Source organism: Oenanthe melanoleuca, chromosome 13, assembly GCF_029582105.1.
Source record: "Oenanthe melanoleuca isolate GR-GAL-2019-014 chromosome 13, OMel1.0, whole genome shotgun sequence".
Classification (NCBI taxonomy): domain Eukaryota; kingdom Metazoa; phylum Chordata; class Aves; order Passeriformes; family Muscicapidae; genus Oenanthe; species Oenanthe melanoleuca.
Window position 1 is genome coordinate 6,324,740 of NC_079347.1, and position 19,365 is coordinate 6,344,104.

General features: G+C 59.4%; 2 protein-coding genes across 2 annotated transcripts; one reads left to right on the top strand and one right to left on the bottom strand.

Annotated features, from left to right (window-relative positions):
- Window positions 1-6,952: 6,952 nt before the first annotated feature.
- Window positions 6,953-8,342, bottom strand: EIF4E1B (eukaryotic translation initiation factor 4E family member 1B). Its single transcript, XM_056502375.1, has 7 exons — window positions 8,325-8,342; window positions 8,087-8,172; window positions 7,894-7,989; window positions 7,714-7,777; window positions 7,426-7,539; window positions 7,184-7,323; window positions 6,953-7,067 (listed from the first exon to the last, which is right to left on the bottom strand). The coding sequence occupies exons 1-7, from the start codon at window positions 8,340-8,342 to the stop codon at window positions 6,953-6,955; spliced, it is 633 nt and encodes a 210-aa protein (XP_056358350.1).
- A 797-nt stretch (window positions 8,343-9,139) lies between these two features.
- Window positions 9,140-13,340, top strand: SNCB (synuclein beta). Its single transcript, XM_056502417.1, has 6 exons — window positions 9,140-9,330; window positions 9,490-9,617; window positions 11,050-11,088; window positions 11,430-11,548; window positions 12,385-12,474; window positions 12,603-13,340. The coding sequence occupies exons 2-6, from the start codon at window positions 9,497-9,499 to the stop codon at window positions 12,633-12,635; spliced, it is 402 nt and encodes a 133-aa protein (XP_056358392.1). The 5' UTR covers window positions 9,140-9,330; window positions 9,490-9,496; the 3' UTR covers window positions 12,636-13,340.
- The last annotated feature ends 6,025 nt before the right edge of the window (window positions 13,341-19,365 follow it).

Below are 19,365 nucleotides of genomic sequence, written 5' to 3' on the forward strand. Positions count from 1 at the left end.
TTCTGCTTGCTTTCCCTCTTGCTGAGAAGAAACTGAGGGGATGAATGAGCCAGATCCTGCTCTACAGCTGCCAGAGCCCTGAGTCCTGCTGCCAAGGGTCAATGTCTGCCTGGCTCATGCCCATGGGGGCATCTGGGACCCCTGATCACCTGCCAGGGTGGTGTGAGGGGCTGCAGCACATGGGGAGCCACAGGAATCAGAGTCTTTGAGGAGGAGATTGCAGTGCCTGGCTGGCCCAGTGCCTCCAACCCCACATGTTCAGCATCTGGGTGTCCTGTGAGCCCCAGGGGGATGCCAGAAACTCCAGTCCCACTGGGTGCCATAAATGGATTATTACTCAGAGTAATTAAGGTGGAATTAAAAATTAATTCTCCTCTCCAGTGTTCCGCGGTCATGGCTCAGCCACGTGCTACAGCCATTGTGTCAGGGCTTTCTTCTGAAAAAGACTGGATTAAGGTGGAGGTGGAGGGAGGGCATCACCTGGTGAGCAGTGGTATACCCAGGTTCTGTGGGCTGAAGCTGCCAGCTCCCTAGGGGTGCCACCTCCCTGGCACTGCTCACCTCTCACCACATGCCCCAGGTGCCACTTTTGTCTGGGCCAGCTGAGGTGTGGCAGCTCCCACAACACAGAGCCTGGCAAGCTCCTGCCTGTGCCATGCCCGACCTCCTGCCCAGCCCTGGCAGCCACGGGCAAGGCCAACCCTGAGATTTTCTAAACTCCCATCAAATATTTAAGTAGATATTTGAGCTCATGTATAATGGATCGCCCGTGCGCTGCCTCCCTATCCATTTGTGGTATTTAAGGAAGCCGAATATTAAACACCGTTGTATTAGCAAAACCGCGCCTGCTTAATTGAGTTACAAACAGGGAAGGTGCTGATGGATAAACAATGCATAATGCAGGGACCCACGGGCAGGATGTGGCTGCCCTGGCGCCAGGCAGGGACTGGGCTGTGCAGGGAATGGGACAAGAGTGTGCCCCAGCGGGGAGGGGACACTGGTGCGGATGGTGTCACTGGCAGAGCCAAAAGTCTGAGGAACACATGTGCTGTATAACAGAGTTATACAAGTGACAGATCATGGCACAGCACAGCTTGGCATGGGACAGCTTGGCTTGGGATAACATGGCACGGTGTGGGACATCCCAGGTGTCATCCTGCACAGGGATGCTCAGTAATAGAGCCAGTGACAACAACCCCAGCCACACAAGGAGCAGAAAGATTATGAAAATGAAAAGTAAATAAATATGGATGTTGAGGACCTAATTCTGATAAGAGGATTTTCAAAATTAGCCATTTGCAAGAGTAGATTAACGGCTCGTGGTGCTGGGGGTGGGAAGGGCTCCTTTAGGATGTGCAGCAAAGCCCATGGGGCCTGTTCCTTGTAGCCCTCAGCACCCACAGAGACACTCCCCACTTTTTGAGGAGGTAGATTTGCTGCTGCTGTGGTGGCCAGAAGCACAGCATGGTGCCACCCTGCACACACAAGTTCTGCAGAGCAGCACCAGGGTGCCAGGACCTCACCACAGAGAATTGGCATCTGGCAGCACTGGGATGCAGACACTGGCAGCCAGGATGACAGGAGAGTGGACACGATGCTGGCGTGCAGATTGGGATCTCCAAGGGTGTAGCCTGGGCGGGGGGAGGCTGCACCAGTGCCAAGCATGGGCTGGGACAGGAGGTAGTGGGATAAATCGGTAGAGAAGCCTCTGGACTGCACATCCCAAGGGTGCCCCATGCCAAGCAGTGCAGTGGGTGCTCCTGAATGGAGCTGATCCTGATGTCCCCCTGGAAGCACTATAGGTGCTGGGGCAGGGGTACCTCTGTATGCTCTGGAAAGGAAACTGCTTGGGCTTGGAGAGGCTTTTTGCCTCCTCTAGCTGGGATTTTCTATCCAGGCAGCCAAGCAGAAATCTCATTACAGACTGGCACAAAGGCAGCGTCCCTGTCCCCACACCAGGCTGGGGGCAAGCTGGGATGGGCACAGCTGTTGAGCAGTGTGATATCGTTCTGGGCATGGGCAGCTAGTGAGCTGCAAGTGGCCATTTGCTGTCCCCCGAATTCCCATCTCCAGCCTGACACCCCACTTTGTGGTACAGGTAGGTTGGGGTGGGTCTGAAGTGGGTGCTGGCTCCTTGATATGCATGGGGCAAAGTCCCTGTGCTGGCTGGCAGGCAGGGTAGGGCGCAGGCAGGGCAGGGTGCAAGCAGCCCAAGCACCCCCGTGCCCAGCACTCCCACAGCAGCAGCAGACAATTAATTAGCGGGGCGGTGGGAGAGCAGCCGGCGGAGCTGTGCGGGATCGATGGGCGCATCGACCGCCCGGGAAACTCCAGCCCTCCCAGCCTGAGCTGTGGAGCACGCAAAGAGCCTGGCAGTGAAAGGGAGCGGCTGTGAGTGCAGCATCACCAGCCCCTTGTGAGGGCACAGCAGGGAAAGGACAGGCACCGACGGCACTGCCGTGTGCTCTGTGTCCCCGCAGCCTCGGGGCTGACACCTGCTCCCCTGTGAACCGAGAGTGGCTGGTGCTCCCTGTGTCACGCTGGGAGGACGGGGGGGATGCTAATGTTTGGGCGCGTCTGTGTTGAGGGAGGTGCAGGGTGGTCCCTCGGAGCTGGCGGCATTCACTGAGGGAGCTAAGGGAGGGGGCTGCGGGGACGGGCAGTATCAGAGTCTCGGGGACAGCATGGGCACAATGACTCAGGGAGGGAAAGGCTCTGTGGGCAGGTGCCAGCCATCTGGGGGGCACCCAGGCGGTGGGACAGGACCAGCAGAACGCCCCAAAGGTGCGGCGGCACTGCCTGCACAGCCCCGTGCCGCAGACATGCCTGCAGGTTTGTGGCCACACAGCTCTGTCCCTGTCCCCATCCCACCCGCCGCCTCCCCCCGCCTGCCTCTGCCAAGCGAGAAGTGCCAGCCCGTCCCTGCGGGGAAGGAGAGTGCTCAGCCGTGTTCCAGAGCCTGGTATCCACCCAGATGAGAAGTGACAGCAAAGGACCCTTCTCAGGTACAGGCTCCCCGAGGCGCAGGACAGGAGATACTGTCCCCGTCTTTGCCTCTTCTGCTGCTGGCACTGGGGACGACCCTGTAAGCGCTTAACCACTTCCCCACCGTGCAAACCAGCTGTAGTTGGAGAGAGCAGTAATCCAGAACCAGCCGTGCCGTGCCTGCCTGTCCCAAGCTGCAGGAAACAGGATGGAGCAGGCAGACCCGAAGGTGGGAGCAAGAAGCAGAGGCGCAGCCCCTCTGCTGTGCCCTGCCAGACGTGGCAGCCCATGGCCGGCGGGCTCACAGCCCCTCGGCTCCCGCATCTCCCGCACCGACTGCTGTCTCTGCCGGGAGGTTGTCATGGGAACGGTGCGCTGTAGGTACCCCCCACCCTGGGTACCCCCCCTTGCACACCACGGTGATTCTGGGTGGAGGGTCGGTGCAGCTTGTGCCGTTTCCAGGGCCTGGCAGGGAGGGCACGGGGAGCTCCAGCCCAGGAGTGCTGGGGATGCTGGGGATGGAGGTCCTCTGTATCCACACCCCTCCTGCTAGGTGCAGAGTCCCCCTGTGGTCCCCTGTGGGTGACAGGGCACGCAGGTGGGCTCGGGCACTGCGGGAACAGCGTGGCACAGCCTCAGCGCCGGCAGCAGCACTGCCTGCCCACTCCCACGGTGAGCCGGCGCTGCCTGTTCTTCCCCGGCCCACACACCCTGCACGGAGCCAGCAGCTCCTTCCCCAGTTATTTGGGGGATTTTAACCCTGCAGCGCTCACTGGTTGCAAGAATGGGTGCCTGCACCAGGCGTGTACCAGGAGCCGGAGGCAGGATCTGTCCTTGCTGCCAGAGCTGGTGGCTCAGGGAGAACCTGGACTGGCAGTGCCTGGCCATGGCTGCATGCCAGCTGCTGGCAAGGTGACCCAGTGTGGGCACCCAGCACCGCTGGCCCACACCCCTGCATGGAAAGGGGGACACAGGACCCCATCCCTGCAGCAGTGCAGTCCATCCCCACCCCTGCTGTGCCCCACAGCAACCCCAGCCCCATATCCCCCACCCCTCTTGTGCCATGTGGGTCCCTTGACCTGCACCTCCCATCCCCACTAGAGCCCCCAGCACTCCTGGCCCCCCCATCCCTGTCCTTGCAGGCCCCTCTGTCTGCCGTGCCTCCCACCCCCACCTCCAGCCCTGCCGCATGTCTGCTGCCATCTGCCTCTCCCTTTTGATTAGTATTAATTTTTAATTATTATTATTGACAGGGCTGCCAGCTCGGCTGCCAGCTGGGACAGCTGCCCAGCATGAGACAGGCCAGGGGCAGCCCTGGCACTGCTGTACTTGCTCTTTGGCTCCTGGCAACTGCTGTGCCCACCCAGGGGGTGACTTTGTGCCCCCCAGCACGCTCTGGCCCTCAGACAGGGGCTGTGGGGTGCAAAAAGTGAGGATGAAGGTCATTGTGTCCCCATAGGGCAGGTTCTGGGTGGGCACTGCCAGCCCCCCAGCCTGGCTGGGCTGCAGGGCTGATGGGAACCCATAAAGCCATGGAGATAAATGGCTCCTATTATTTTTCCAATCAAATGAAATCCCACTGAGGCTACATGAGAATGGTGATGAACCGCGGCAGTGCAGCAGCCTCTGCACCCCCTCCTGCCCCAGTTAACCTTGGCCTTGTGATGTGATGGGGCAAGGGCACCCCACGAGCACAATGCCCTTGCTGGGGTAAGGGGACAAGGACAGCTGGGCTGCAGGGGGCTCAGCCCTAGGGCCAGCCGGGGGGCAATGACAGGACTGTGTGAGACAGCAGTAGGTTGAAGGGTCAGAGGGACAGACAATCCCTGCCTCTTGCACACTTAACGCTGTCACTGCTGGGGAGGGGCATTAATGGTGCGTTTTTGGGGGTCTCAGCAACCCCCCCTCTACCTTCAGCTTTGCCAGCCCCACGCGTGGCTCTGCCTGTCTCTCACTCTGGGGGGGGGTAGCGCTGTGACCCCTCTTCAGGCAGAGACCCCAATGCGGGCAGGGCAGGGCAGACCGGGACCCCACCGCAGGCAGGGCAGGCTGCCATCCATCCCTCCCTGCCGCGCCGAGCTGGCCAAGGCCGGGCGAGCGGCACCATCGCGTGGCGAGGGACCGGCGGTACAGGCAGCGCAGGCAGCACCGGGCTGCCGGCAGGCGATGGCCGTGCGGGAGTGTGGGCAAGGCAGGCAGAGCCACCCCCCAACCCCTGCTTGCAGCACCCCTATTTCGGGGTGCTACCCCCCCCATACTGCATCCCGTCATCTCAATCCTGCTACCTGCAGCAACCCCATTTCAGGGTTCTGCCCCCCATACTGCCTGCCCTCAGCCCAGTCCTGCCCTCCTCTTGCAGCACCCCCATTTAGGGGTGCTGTACCCCCATAGTGCCTGCCCTCATCCCAGTCTTGCTCCCTGCAGCCTCCTCACCCTCGTTGCCCCACCAGGGAGGGCAGTATGATGCTGCTGCCCTTGCACCTGCACAGAGAAATGACCTAAAGCCTTCACACAATGCAAGGACACAGGGACACGGCCTGACACCACCTGCCAGGGATGAGCTCCTGTCTTGGGTCTCTAGTATCAACTTCTGCTTGGAACAGGAGCAATATTGGCTGGTGGAGGGCCCTGCACTGCCCTCAGGGAGCTGCAAGGCTGATGTCCCTGGAGAAAGGCAGCTGAGTCCCAGGGACACAGCTCTCTGCAGCCATGGCAGCGTCCCAGGCTAGTGCAGGGCTCAGCAAGCTCATCCCCACAGGCTGCACTGCAGGCAGTCGAGACCCTGGGTGACACAGCCACAGCAGCTGCCTGTCAAGCTGTGACCAGACAGGTCACAACCAGCTCTAAGAGCAGAGTGTCAATACTTCATCCTTGAGCAGGACCACGTCTCTGCAGAGCCTGTCTGCAGGCAGGGCAGCACTGAGCCATCACAGCAGGGGACAAGCAACCCTGGCTCTGGGCTGATGAGGTGGCACAGATGGGATGGACAAGGTGCAGTACCGGAATGAGATGGAGCCTAGGTGCTGCTGGAGAGAAGGGGGGATACTCCTGGATGAAGCTGCAGTGAGGGCAGAACTGCAGCTGCCACTGTCAGGAGGTGAGCAGACAGCTCCGCCTCTAGAATCTGACTAGGCAGGAAGCACAGACACAAAAATCAAACACACAAATAAAAGATTAAAGGACAGAGTGTGGGGTGGGTCTGGAAGAGAGTATGGGGGGCCAGGACCACCAGAAGGGACAGCAGAAGATATGAGCCATGGAAAGGAGGAGCCAGCAGAGTCCCAGGGCTCAAAAGACTGAGGCTGTAAACATGCAGGTCTGGCACCAACAAAACCCTGGGAAGAAAATCTGCTTCATATGCTTTCACCTATGCTGTAAGTGTCTGCAGGAGGGGATGCAGCATGGGGACCATGCTGTGCTGCAGCCCAACACCCATCCTGCAGGGACACTGACAGCCCTCAGCTGGGAAACTGATCTTCCTGAGATGGCAGACCCACAGAGGAGAAAAGTGGACCAGCTCCCCAGGCTGAGCTGACCCAGATGAGCCAAGCCTTAGTAGTCCCTCCCATGCCCAGGTTTGCAGTGCAGTGAGCTGTGGCCATGCCTTAGCCAGGCAAGGACAGAATAGCATCCTTCTGGGAGCTATCCAGGGCCCCCAAAACACAGGAATCACCCCCAGAGCCTCAGGGAGAAGGGCATTGGTCCCAGGCTCTAGGGGAGGTGAGGGGACATGTGCAGTGTTCCAAGCCCACAGTGATGCCAGCTCTGTGCTTCTGTCTCTGCTCACCCAGAATGAAGGGACCAGGATATGGCACATCATCACCTCCCTCCCAGGAAACCTCCCCAACAAACAGGAGCCACCCCAAGTTGCCAAGAGCCCTGGAGAGACAGATCATGCTCAGATGCAGAAATTCATTGTGAAACAGTACATGGGAACTTCATAGGCAGCTCCCCACTCTCCCTGCAGTCACACCACAAACTTGGTCTTGGCAAGGGAGCTGCTCTTGGTGGCTGTATCCGCATGAGCCTGGTAGCCAATGGCCACCTTCTGTGACAGGCCCAGGTGCTCCTTGTAGACACGCCTGGAGGAGAGAAGGGGATGCATGAACAGAGCAGCACCACTTCTCCTATTGGGCCTATTCCCCCAAGCAGGGGGAGCTCTCGCTCCCCTGTGCAGTCTCCCCTGAAGCTGCATTACCCAATGTGGGTGACCCCTTCCTGGTTCTCTGCCTCCCGGGTCCAGATGGCAATCTTGTCCCCCTTGGTGCGGATGTTGATGACAGCCCCGCACACCTCATCGCTGTACTCATCAAACATCTCCCCAATGAGGCACAGCATCTGTTGGGAGGAGAAGGGGAGCCTGGGACAGTCACCACTGGGGATCAGCCCTGGGGCAGGGGGAACACCACAGCCAGGACCCTTGAGCGGGGCCACACTCACTGTGTCCAGCCAGAACCGGTCCAGCTCAGTGTGCCGCTGCTGCTTGGCCAGGGTGATGAGCCAGCGCCCACCACGCTTGTTCTGGCTGTCCTCCCACATGGGCTCAATGCCATCCTACAGGTGGGCAAGGGGACAGTCAGGGGCACTAGAGCTGGACTGGGGAGCTGTGAAAATCCAGCCAGTCTACCCCTCCCACCTTAGGAGCAGGGCATCCTGATGGCTTACCAGCACCCAGTGTGCCCCCAAATGCTGGGTGCTGGGGGGATTCTGAGGATGGGGTATTCATACCTTGAAGAGGGAGTAGTCACAGCCAGCTGCGAGCTTGCTGGCGAGCTGGATGTGACTGTACAGCCTGTGTTAGATGGAGACACAGAAGCAGGTGAGAATAGGTGTCTCAGGCTCAGAGGCCCCCCACCAGAACATCTCCAAAAGGGGCACAGTGGGTGCTCCCACCCAATGGACACTCACGCCCAGAAGTCCTCCACAGTGCTGAATTTGGTGATGAGGCGCAGGTTTGCCTGCCACATCTTGCTCTTGTCATTCTTGAAAAACCACAGTGCCCACCTGGGGAGGGAGAGGAAATGGGGCCAGAGTCCTCCCCCAGCTCCAGCACACTCCTCCCAGTTCTGGGAGAGGCTGCCCATGGCCAGGTCTCCCATACCTGTTCTGCAGGGGGTGCTTGCCCAGGATCTCTGGCTGGAGCAGCTCTTGCTGCCGAGCCCTCTGCCTGCGTCGCTCCTGTTGCCTCTGCAGGGGAAGATGGGACAGCCCCGAAGAGCCCCCTGACCACCCCAGCTGGGAGCCTGCAGCCCCCCCAGCTACCTCCCACTGAGTGCCCCGAGGGCTGGCAGGGCTGTCTGCGTTCTACATCCTCCCCAGCCCACAGGGCAAGCACCCACCTGCCCCCCTGTAGCCATCCTGATCAGCACAGGCTCCCCTGGGCTGCCTCTGGCTCTTAAATACCCACAGGCAGGTGGGTAGAAGGCAGAGAAGCTATCCCAGCTGCAGCTGGTGGGGTGGGAGGGTGGTATCCTGGGGAGAGGATGCCAGTGCTGCCCCTCCTGGGGAGCAGAGAGATGGCGGATGAGGACAGGGGCTCAGAATGGGATGGGATCAGGATGAGGGAGTAGAATTGTGTAAGTTGGGCACCGCGTGTGGGGACCTTGATGTGGTATGGGCAAAGCAGGATGGTACACAGAGACGGCGGGATAGCATCAGGCTGATGGGATGGGATGGGATGGGATGGGATGGGATGGGATGGGATCACGATAGGATGGGATCACGATAGGATGGGATGGGGAGAGTGGGGGATGTGATGGGTTCAGAACTGGATGTGGTGGGATGCGAACGAGGTGGGATGAGGCAGAAAGAGGACCTGATGAGAAGGGGACGGGAACGGCATAGGGAGAGAGCTAGATGGCAATAAGGATGGAATGGGGTGAGGGCAGCCTGTAGATGGAAAGCAATGAGATCGGAACAAGATGGGACCAGGAACGGGAGGAGACGTGACCAGGAGAGGGTAGGATAAGATGCGATGGGGGTCAGGACTGAATAGCATGGGGACAGCGTGGGGTGGGATCACGATGAGTGACGGGGATGGGTAGAACGACTGTCCCGGGGTGCCGCGCAGTGCGGGGAAGGAGCCTGCGGGGCTGGGGTGGCCGCTGCCGAGCGGGGCGGGGCGGTGCGGTGCGGTGCGGGGCGGGGGCGGCGGGGCACGGCTCGGCACGGCCGAGCGCGGCTCAGCCCGGCTCAGCCCGGCGCAGCCCGGCGCGGCGCGGTCCCCCCCGCGCATCACGGCGCAGCGCGGCGCAGCGCGGCCCCGGCACAGCCGCACTGAGCCCGCCCCGCCGCAGCCCGGCCCGGCCCGGCCCGGCCCGCCCGTCCCCGCCGACAGCGAGCCAGGTCGGGCGGGCGGTGGGGCCGGGGACGAGGGACCGGGATGCGCGGGACCGGGATGCGCGTGGATGGGATGCGCGGAGAAGGGATGCGCGGGACCGGGATGCGCGGGGCGGGCGGGCGCGGGGCCGGGGCGGGGTGAAGCCGTGCGGCCTCTCCCCGCAGAGCCGCCATGGAGGTGTTTATGAAGGGCTTGTCCAAGGCCAAGGAAGGGGTGGTCGCCGCAGCTGAGAAGACCAAGCAGGGGGTGGCCGAGGCCGCCGAGAAGACCAAGGAAGGGGTCCTCTATGTCGGTAAGGACCGGCTTGTCCTGCCTGCCCCCTGCCAGCCTCTGCCTCCCCATCCCCGGCTAATCTCTGCCCGTCCCTGCCTGCCCCTGCCGGCCCTCTCTGCCTGCCCTTGCCTGCTCCTGCGTTTGCCCTTGCGTCCTCCTGCCCATCCCCCTGCTGTCCCCCTTGCGTCTCCACCTGTCCCTGGCCTCGCTCCCTCTCTCTCCTGCTCCTTCCCCGCCACGACCATCCTGCGGCGGGGTGCTCCGGGGCACAGGGTCGGTGCCCGCAGTGCCTCGCTGGCCCACCGGGAATCGGCAGGGCAGCAGTGGGCTCCGCAGACAAGAGCAGAGTCGGAGACTGGTCCCCGGGCTGAGGGATGGAGCGCTAGGGGGCTGGACCCCTTGCAGCTCCCAGGCTGAGCCCGAGGGTCTCTCAGCTCTGTGCTTGGGATGCTTTCCTGGCAGGAAAGCAGAGGGAAGGTGATGGAGGTGGTGACCCCTCTGTTGGGATGTGCCTGCCTTGGGGCAGGGGGGTGGGGACGAGGTTTGTCCCACTTGGAGATGCCATGGAGCTCATCCCACACCAGCATCTCCCCTGCACCCGGCTGGTGGCTGAGGGGTCCCTCCGTGCTGCCCCTTGGGGGCGGGATCTATTCGGGGCCAAATCCTAGAAGACATAGCTGGCAGGAGGAGCAGTTCCTGGGCAGTCAGTGTGCCTGGCTGGTGGTGGAATGCCCAGGGAGGGAGCTGAGGCCAACCCTGCTTGCAGTGAGAGGGAGGAGGGTGCTGGGCTGAGGCTCTGTTCTGCTCCAGAGGGCACAAGCTCTGTGGGAGAACTGAGGCCCCGGAACTGTCCCCTGGGCAGCAGTGAGTGCCTGCCCTGGGCCCCCATCTTCACCAGGATGTGTGTGCTGGACAGGGGTCTAGCAGATCAAAGAGACCCCATCCTACAGGAGCTGCCCAGCCTCTACCTTTCCTTCCATCCTCTACATCCCACACCCATTCTGTGGGGTATCCTGGGTGGTGTCACTCTGCTTGAGGGGGCCTGGCAGGGTTGGCACAGACAGCAGCAGCACCCAAGTCTGGGCACTCCAGCTGTGGGGCTTCCCATGCTGTGTTGGTTCTAGGTTTGGATCCTGTGGGAGGTTTTTCTCAGCAGCATGGCTCACATTCACCCTGCCTGGCTGTGCCCTGACGTGGTGCTGGGCCCTGGGGTCTCTGCCCTGCCTGGCATGTGGCAGCAGCCCTGTGCTGCCCCAGTTCTGGCTCCTGCAGGGACAACAGGAGCCTTGAGGGGAGCCAGGCAAGAGCTGAGCCCCCCCCAGGTGCCCTGGCATGTGGTGTGGACAGGGTGCTGTCCTGGCTCAGAGCCGTGCCAGGGTCCTGGGCATGGCACATGTTGGAGCCCAGCTGTCAGTCCCTCTAACCCAGTCTCTGTTTCTTTGTACCCTCAGGGAGTAAAACCCAAGGTGTCGTGCAAGGAGTAACCTCAGGTACGGACCCCTTGTCTCCCTGCCGTGGTACCCCTCCATCCCTGCGAGCCCCACTAACGAGATCAGAGGCTAATTGAAGGGCTGATGTCACTCTGCTAAAGCCTCTTATATAACAGGGCCAGCAACCAAGGATTTGCAGCGGCTGCTCACACTCCTTGCCCAGCTGCAGAGCAGTGTTGTGGCCCCCTCCCCTCCCCACCAGGGCAAAGAAATGGGAAGAGCCTGATCCTGCCCAGCATCTCCCCGCCAGCTCCCCCCTGGGTGGTGCAGGGCATGGAGCCACAGCTGGGCACTGCTTTTGGCACGGGGAGGGCACTGATGGGCACCCCTGGCTCTTGCAGTGGCTGAGAAAGCGAAGGAGCAGGCGTCCCAGCTGGGCGAAGCAGCGTTCTCTGGCGCTGGCAACATTGCAGCAGCCACCGGGCTGGTGAAGAAGGAGGAGTTCCCTGCAGACCTGAAGGTGAGAATCCCCAGGCATCGCCATGGGGAGGCTGGCACATCCCTGGCTCTGGCGAGGAGCTGCTCCCCAGCCCCAAAGCAGGGACCGCGAGGGTGTCCAGGTGGTCTGGCTGTGCCCGTGGGGAGGCTGGCACATCCCTGGCTCTGGCGAGGAGCTGCTCCCTAGCCCCAAAGCAGGCTGACCATGAGGGTGCCCATGGTCTGGCCGTGCCCTGTCCGGCGGGCATTGTGTCCCCGGGCGTGCGTGGCCGCGTGCGCGGCGTGCGGACGTGTGCGCGCTCGGGGCCCGGCATGGCGGCCTGGGCCCGGGCCTGCGGCGCATCGCTCCGGCGGCTGCGAGGTGACCTGACAGCTGCGGGAGGGGCAGCGGCTCCCAGCTCGCCGCCCCGTGAGCCGTTGGCTTCCAGCTTAGCCCAAAATAGCATCAGCTGAAGAAATGAGGCCACCGCCGCCACTGCTGCTGCACAGGGGGATTGGCTGCCCCCCTTTCCCGCCTGCCAGCCCCGGGGAGGGGTTACCCAGCGCCGCCCTCCCCTGCCAGGGATGCAGGATGCTCCTGCAGCCCTGCCAGCGCCTGGAGGCTGTTGAGGCCCACGTGGTGCCAGCACTCTTGCTTGCCCGAGGCTGGGGCTGGGAGCAGTGTAGGGACATATGGGCACAGCCCCTGCTCCCATAGATATGTCACCTCCCAGCCAGGTGGGTTGCTGTGTGCCCAGGGTCTCACTGGCTCCCTGTGGAGCCCCTTATATCCTGGGTGCATTGCTGGTCTGGCAGGGGCACGGAGGGTGGTTGCTGTGTGTGTGTGTATGTGGCATTGACCTCCTGGTCCACTCTCAGGCAGAGGAGGTGGCCCAGGAGGCTGCGGAGGAGCCACTGGTCGAGCCGCTGCTGGAGCCAGAGGGGGAGAACTACGAGGAACCCCCACAGGTGAGGGAATGGGGTGGCACAGTGATCAGTTCACTGTCCAGAGCAAAGCTGGTGTTGGGCTGGAGAAGAGAGGGGCTCTGGGCCCCACCTGAACTCTCTTACTGGCTCTTTCCTTCCCCATCCCACAGGAGGAATACCAGGAATACGAGCCAGAGGCATAATGGACCCCCATCCTTGCCTCTTCCACCAGCAGCACAACGAACCGCCGGTGGCCCCCTGCTCCTCTCCAGCCGGCCCCGGCCGGTGCCTGCGCGCCGGGGAGGAGCAGGGGCGCCCCTGCCCCGTTCGCTCACGAGTTCTTCCTCCAGTTCCGTTCCAAGGGACCGTGTCCGTGTCTCCGTAACATGTCTAGCAGTGAGAAACACCCGCTGTGTCCCAGCCCCCGAGCCCGAGCCGCGGGCGCTGCCCGCAGGGGCCGGTGTGTGTGCGTGCGTGCGTGAGTGTGTGTGCAGCCCGGGTTTATGGCTCTGTCTCCCTCCCAGCGCCACAAACCCCGGCTGTGTCTGTGTGTCTGTGTGTGTACAAAGCATGTTTACCTGCTCGCGGGCTGCTGTACATTTCGCTTGCACGCGTGTCCCTGTGGTTCTGCTCTGGTCATCGTGGAACTATTTTTTTTTTATATATATATCTATCTCTCTATCTATGGGTGGACGGGTCTTTTGCCTTTGTGAACCCTTGGCGCCCCAGCCCGCTCCCCAGCCTGCTGGGTGGTGACGGTGCCTGCGCCCCCCCCGAGGTCCCATAGTGCCGACGCTGTGTTGTGACGTGGCATGGATATTCCCCCGTCGCTGGATGTGCAATACGAGGGCAGCTGCCAGTGACACAGCTGTCCCCGTGTCCGTGAATAAAGCCAACTCTTGTCTGTAGCCCCCTGGTCCTGGTTATGGGATCCCTGGGGAGGGGTTGGCCCCGTGCTTTGGTGGCAGGGGTAGTTTTGGAAAGAGGAATGGGGCTGGTGCTGGAGGAGTGGGTAAGGACTGGTTGCTCATGAGGACAAGATGCCTTTCTGTCTGCTGGCTGGTGCATCACAGCAGGTCACTGTGCCCTGGGCCTCCAGACAGACTCTGGCTGAGACTTGAGGTGCACGCAGTGTCCCCATAACATCTGCCTGTCTGCAGGGCTTTGCATCTGCAGGGGGCCTTGTGGGGCTGAGGACAACATGCCAGGATGAGGGTAGACACAGCCCTGGGCTCCAGCACTGGTTCCCCCCTTCCTACGTGCCCCTGCTCCCCTCAAGGGGCAGGGGACATTGCTGTCACCCACAGCTTGTTCAGATACAGTGTGACCACCTGAGGGGCAGGTGGGTATCACACATGCTATGGGATGTCTACCATGGCAGGGGGTCCTGTGTCCACCCCACAGCACTGTCCTTGGGTCCTCAGCTCTCCCAGGGCAGGACCACCAACCCAGCCTGGGCCCCCCGCCAGCCTTTAGCCCCTTGACTGCATCACAAGCTGGGCTGAGAGGCTGGGCTGAGTGTCCCTGCCATGAATATCAGATTAGATCCCCCACCTGTGCTGGCTCACCAGCTTTGCCAGCGAGGAGTGAAGCTGCAGCAGTCAGCATGGACACACAACAAGTTTGCTGATGCCAGCAAATCCTACTCTGGCTCTGGTTGCAGCAGTGCTTATAGCACCCACTGTGTTACTGGAAGGACTGAGACAGCTCTTTGGGGGCTGGCTGGCTGTTCCCCTCGAATATTTTTCCTTTTCCTTGTCCAATTCTGTCATCCATGGGCAAGCAGACCCAAACCAGCAGCAGCATGGCTTGCCCCAGTGCCAGGGAGGCTGTGAAGGGGCTGGGGCAGAGGGGTGTGAGGGAAACCAGGCCTGTGCCTGAGAGAGCTGGAAGCCAGAGAGCAGGGAGAGAACTTGCTCAAACCATCACTTTATAGAAAGCTATCTCATCTGTGTCCCTGCACAACAGGACTGTGACCCTCACCAGGGCAGCTCCCCTGGGTGCTGTGTCTGTAGGTGCATCTGATAGTGAACACCTGCTCCAGGTTCCCTGTTCACACCCAGGCTGTACTTGCAATCAGGGTTATAATTTTCTAGAAAGAGGAGAGCTGTGAGGCTGGTGTCCAGAGGTCCCCATGTAGGCAGTGCCACATGTGTGAGCACCAGGCACAAGCCTGGACAAGCCTGGAAATGGGGTACACATCTTTGTGGGAGCAGAGAGAGGGACAGGGACCCAGCAGCAGCAAGGAGCACTGCTGAGCATGAGGCTTTATCCGAGGTGGATGGAGTCACTGTGGGAAGATGAACCCAGGCCATGTGCTGACCTGACAGGAGCTGTCATGAGGTGCCATGGGTGGAAACCCCTCAAAAACAGCCAAGGATCTCTGTAGCAAGGCAAAGGGCCCAAAAACAAGGGTGGGTGAGGCAAAGAGCCCTTGGGTACCTCAGCTGACTGTTCCATGGTGTAGGACAATCCTGAACACAGTGGTGAGAGGAAGCTGGGATTTGTAGCAGTCCCCTGTTTTGCTCACTTTTTTCTGCTGCCCATGATTTTCAGTGCCAACACAGTGACACCCCAATACTTTTGAGGGCTTCATCTCCTCTGCTGATCTGATACAACAACGAAGACTGAGGATGCAGAAGAGCCAGCCAAGGTCATTCCAACCATCCTTGCTCCCTGCCAGCAAACGGAAGGGCTTGGGCTTTCCTTCCCCCAAATTATGTAACCTGCTACCTCCACCTGATGCTCCATCTTTCTGGTACAGCAGGCAAGATATCAGTGTGGTGATGTGGCACCTTCCTGGGCTGCTGAGCTCCTAAAGCCAAAGTTCAGCTGTGCTGTTGCCACTCAGGGTCTGTCAGGAGCGTGGGGCACGAGTGGTCTGTACATTTGCTTTCTCTGGGGTGTGTTCTCCCTCCTGAGCTGATTCTCAACAGTGGCAGGAATTAGGGTGTTGTGAAGCATCTCCAGCATGCTGCTATCACAGGGATCTGTTTTTGGGAAGCCAGCTATGGTGCTGTGGTCCTAGAATGCAGGAAAGTCCTGTTGCTGAGCACAGCCCTGAGAGCTGGGTCTGTAGAACACGAGGGGCAGCCACCTTCTCTGTGGGCATTTCAGAGACAGGCACTGACCACCACCCCTTAAAGAACAGTGACTGCGATGACTGGGCTCAACTCACCTGCTCATAGTCTTTTAGTGCCTTGGTGCTGATCCTTCTGGAATTGTAAATTTGCTGTCTGTGTCCCCTGCACAGATACAGCAGGCACCAGACTTGTGCAGGAGTTCAGCCCCCTTTGCCAAAGCCCTGCAGTGACATGGAGCAGAGATGGTGTGGGGAGAGGGCAGCTGTGAGGACAAACATTTAACCTGACCCTCTGTGCTGATAGTAGCTCCCTCTCAGGAGCTTTTGCTGAAAAGCACAAACAGAAACCTCAGCGTAGCTGTTCTTGGTGAATGTTTTGGCTGGATAGAGACTGGGACCTGGCAGGACAGAGATCTCCTTGGCTGGTGAGAGGTTAGTGAAAAGAAGAGTCTGCTCATCTTCCAGCTCATCCTGTCTTTATCACCTCCAGAGCTCCTGGACATGATGTTCTAAGCACAGCATGCTGTTCAGTTCCTAAGAGCCAATTCTGATAGAAAACAGGTCCAGTCAGAAGCAGCCCCTTGGTGGGCACCACGCAGCATCCAGGCACAAAGTGAGCAATCCTGCACCTCACACTCCTGTGCAATTGCTGCCATGGCATCACCACAGAGCAGGGCCATGGGGGAGATCAACTTTCCTTACTGGGACAGAGGATTTTCCAGTTTGCCCTGAAGCCTTTTCCAGCTTGGTACAGCTCCTAAAAGCAAAACTGACACTGCAAAACCAGTCCCAAAACACAGCAGAACTATCCACACAGTAGTCAAGGTCTTCAGCTGTCTCATTCCCTGCTGTATCAGCGAAGCAGAAGGATGTGTGCAAAGAAAAAGGATCAGCATAGACAGGGCCATTCCTGAGGGTACAGCTGGCAGCAGCTCAGGGTGCAGCCTTGGTTCAAAGCCTTTTCCACAGGGGAGGGAACTGAGTGGAGAGAGTTTGAAGGGATGCACAGAGTGCCAGCAGGACTTCAGCTGTGTGTTTTCCAGTTTATTCCTCCCTGTCAATGGCCTCAGGAATGGGCAGCTGTGGGTGCTGGATTGGTGCACCAGTGCCTGGCCAAAAGCAGGAGCTCCTGGAGCTACAGCAGGGGGAAGCACCTCACTGCAGTTGTGAGTTGGACCTGGTCTGCAGGGAAGGGAGGGAAAGTCCTTCCTGGGAGGAGAGGAGAAAATGCAGTCCTGGTACTCTCAGGGTCCCAGCAAGCTCTCAGGCTCCAAACTGGTGCTATCAGTTTACCCAGTGCCCCACTGAGTGGGCGTAGATGTTTGCTATCCAAAATATCTCCCACTCCCCAAGTACTGACAGGAACCAGCACGTCAATCCCAGGCCCTGTGGAGGTAGAAAAATCAGTCACATCTTGTCTTGCAATTCATTTGCTGAGCTCTAACCAAAGCATATCTGGAACAGGGTGAATTCCACGGGCTGGTCATGGTCTTGGACACACCAAGGAGTGCCCTGACCAATGTGTGGTGCTGCCCATACCCCAGGGCCACCCCAGATTTCCTCAGGCATGAATGGCTTTGGCTTTCATGGGGTCTTTGCCTTGGCCCTCACCAAGAAGGAGCGTAGAGGTCTTTGCCTTGTGACCAGCACTCACTGAACTCTCTCACATACTGAAGAAGGAGAAATTTCGTTCCTCCCTGAGTCTGAGCGGGCCAGTGGGAATACAGGATAATGTCCTAGTGAGGCCCCTGCCCAGTAGGAGGACCAGCCTGAGGGTCCTCTACTCCATATTCTCAATGCAGGCAAAGTAAAGTGTGAAGGAGCAGTGGAGCACCAGGGCAGTGACCAGCAGCGATGGTGGCAGCTTCTGTATCTCCCTGGCCAGGCAGCTGCTGCCAGCACACACTGCTTACAGAGCTGGGACAAACCCACCACCTACAAACTCCTTCTTGGCCTTTTCTACAGTAAAAGACCTTGTTATTTTCTTGAGCTTGTGTTCCCATGCAAGAACAACAAAACATAGTTGTTACTAGAGGTCCCAGGAAAAATCACAGAGCCTCAGTACAGCATCTGGCAGCTGCCCTACCCTGCCTGATGGCTCCAGGGAGTTTAGTCACAGCAGCTGGGGATCCTGGAATGGAAAAAAGAAATGTGTGAACTCCTGCTCCCTTTGCCCTTCTAAGCCCTTGATGATTTGCCCCTTCCCCCAACACAGCAGGCAGTGGTGGGAGCATCCCCACTCCAGGCTCCCTCAGCGTGTCTCCAGTCAGATGCACCGACCCATAAACCAGAGTTCACACCCCTCTCCCCGCCCCAAGCTGCTTTTCACAGTCGCTGGGTGAGTGTTACTCACTACAAACATCTCCCCCCACTCGTCAGAGCGCATCGCTGTGATACGCACAGAGAGGGAGGGCTGTGCAAATGGAGCGTGAGTTATAGGCTGTCGGCAGGGAAACGAGGAGTGAACTCACCCTGTATTTCCTTGGATTGATCCTCACACCCACCACGGCAACACAAAAAGGAACATCTGGAAAAGGCTGGGTAAGGCAGACAGATGTTTTCTGCCAGCTCACCTGCTCCCCAGGGGGAGGAAGTGACTGTGGCAATCGTGACCGTGTTGGTGAATCCAGGCAAGGGGCCACCACTTCCCCGTGCCACACATGGCTCCCTGGTAATGCCAGAATGCAGAGCAGAGCTGAAGGCAGGACGGGATATGGACCTTGAGCCTGCCACAAATGCCACCAGCCAGAGCTGAATCCATGACAACCCAAGCACAGCGACGGTGATGCTTGACACTTCCTGATTACCACCAACATCCCAGGCTGCCAGTGGTGTATTCTGCAGCAAGACATGCCCTCACACATCTGTGCCCAGAGAGCATCCTGCACGTCCAAAGACCTGCTGGTTTTCACAGCGCCTAATGAGCTTTTCTGACTCGTGGCCCCATCCCATGCCCAAGCCACCATGTGCTTTATGCTCCCTTTGTACTTACCCACCACAGTGCATTTGTGTGCTGTTAATGCAGCCAGGGCTTTCACTTCATCAGCATGGATTGAGCTGCCAAACGAATCCCTGGGAAAGGAGAGAGAAGAAGTGAAAAGTCCCTGCCACTCTACCACACAGGCACAGAGGCACTGTAGGAAAGGCTTTCATTCTTCTGAAGCAGCAGCATCTGGTTGTGATAGATGATTGTATTGATGATCACAGGGCAGGAGCATCTCAGCTATGGAGACAGGATGGGACAGCTGGGGCTGTTCAGCCTGGAGAAGAGAAAGCTCTGAGGAAACCTCAGAACCCCTGCCAGTACCTAAGGAGAGCTGGAGAGGGACATTTTATAAGGGAGTGCAGTGATAGGACAAGGGGGAATGTCTTTAAGCTGAAGGAGGATGGATTTAGATTAAATATTAGAAAGAAATCCTTCCCTGTGAGGGTGGTGAGGCCCTGGCACAGGCTGCCCAGAGAAGCTGTGGCTGCCCCATCCCTCAAAGTGTTCATGGTCAGGTTGGATGGGACTCTGAGCAAACTGGTCTAGTGGAAGGTGTCCCTGTGCAGGGGGTTGAAACTACAGGATTTTTAGGAACCCTTCCAACCCAAACCATTCATTGATTATATGATTCTCTTTGTTGCTTCTTTTCCAGAGCTCTTCCTCATTCTGTGCTGAGAGATCAAATGTGTGACTGGGCTGTTCCCGTGTCACCAGCCAGCTCTGGCTGATTGATGCCGTGCTCGGGTCCGTCTCAGTGGCACAGAGCTGCTGGCAGAGCTGGGCCTGTCTGTGCCCCTGTCCCTGCCTCTGTCCCCAGCTAGCCCTGAAGCCATATCCCTGTCTGTACCCAGGAATATCCTGAACA

What these genes read in the sequence shown, in the direction of transcription:
- EIF4E1B (XM_056502375.1), bottom strand. An exon ending in ACTGTGGAGGACTTCTGGGC is followed by an intron (nt 7,778 to 7,893) that starts GTGAGTGTCCAT and finishes CATCTAACACAG; the next exon opens with GCTGTACAGTCACATCCAGC. An exon ending in GTGACTACTCCCTCTTCAAG is followed by an intron (nt 7,540 to 7,713) that starts GTATGAATACCC and finishes GCCCACCTGTAG; the next exon opens with GATGGCATTGAGCCCATGTG.
- SNCB (XM_056502417.1), top strand. Translation starts at nt 9,497, where the DNA reads ATGGAGGTGTTTATGAAGGGCTTGTCCAAGGCCAAGGAAGGGGTGGTC. An exon ending in CGTGCAAGGAGTAACCTCAG is followed by an intron (nt 11,089 to 11,429) that starts GTACGGACCCCT and finishes TGGCTCTTGCAG; the next exon opens with TGGCTGAGAAAGCGAAGGAG. An exon ending in ACTACGAGGAACCCCCACAG is followed by an intron (nt 12,475 to 12,602) that starts GTGAGGGAATGG and finishes CCCATCCCACAG; the next exon opens with GAGGAATACCAGGAATACGA.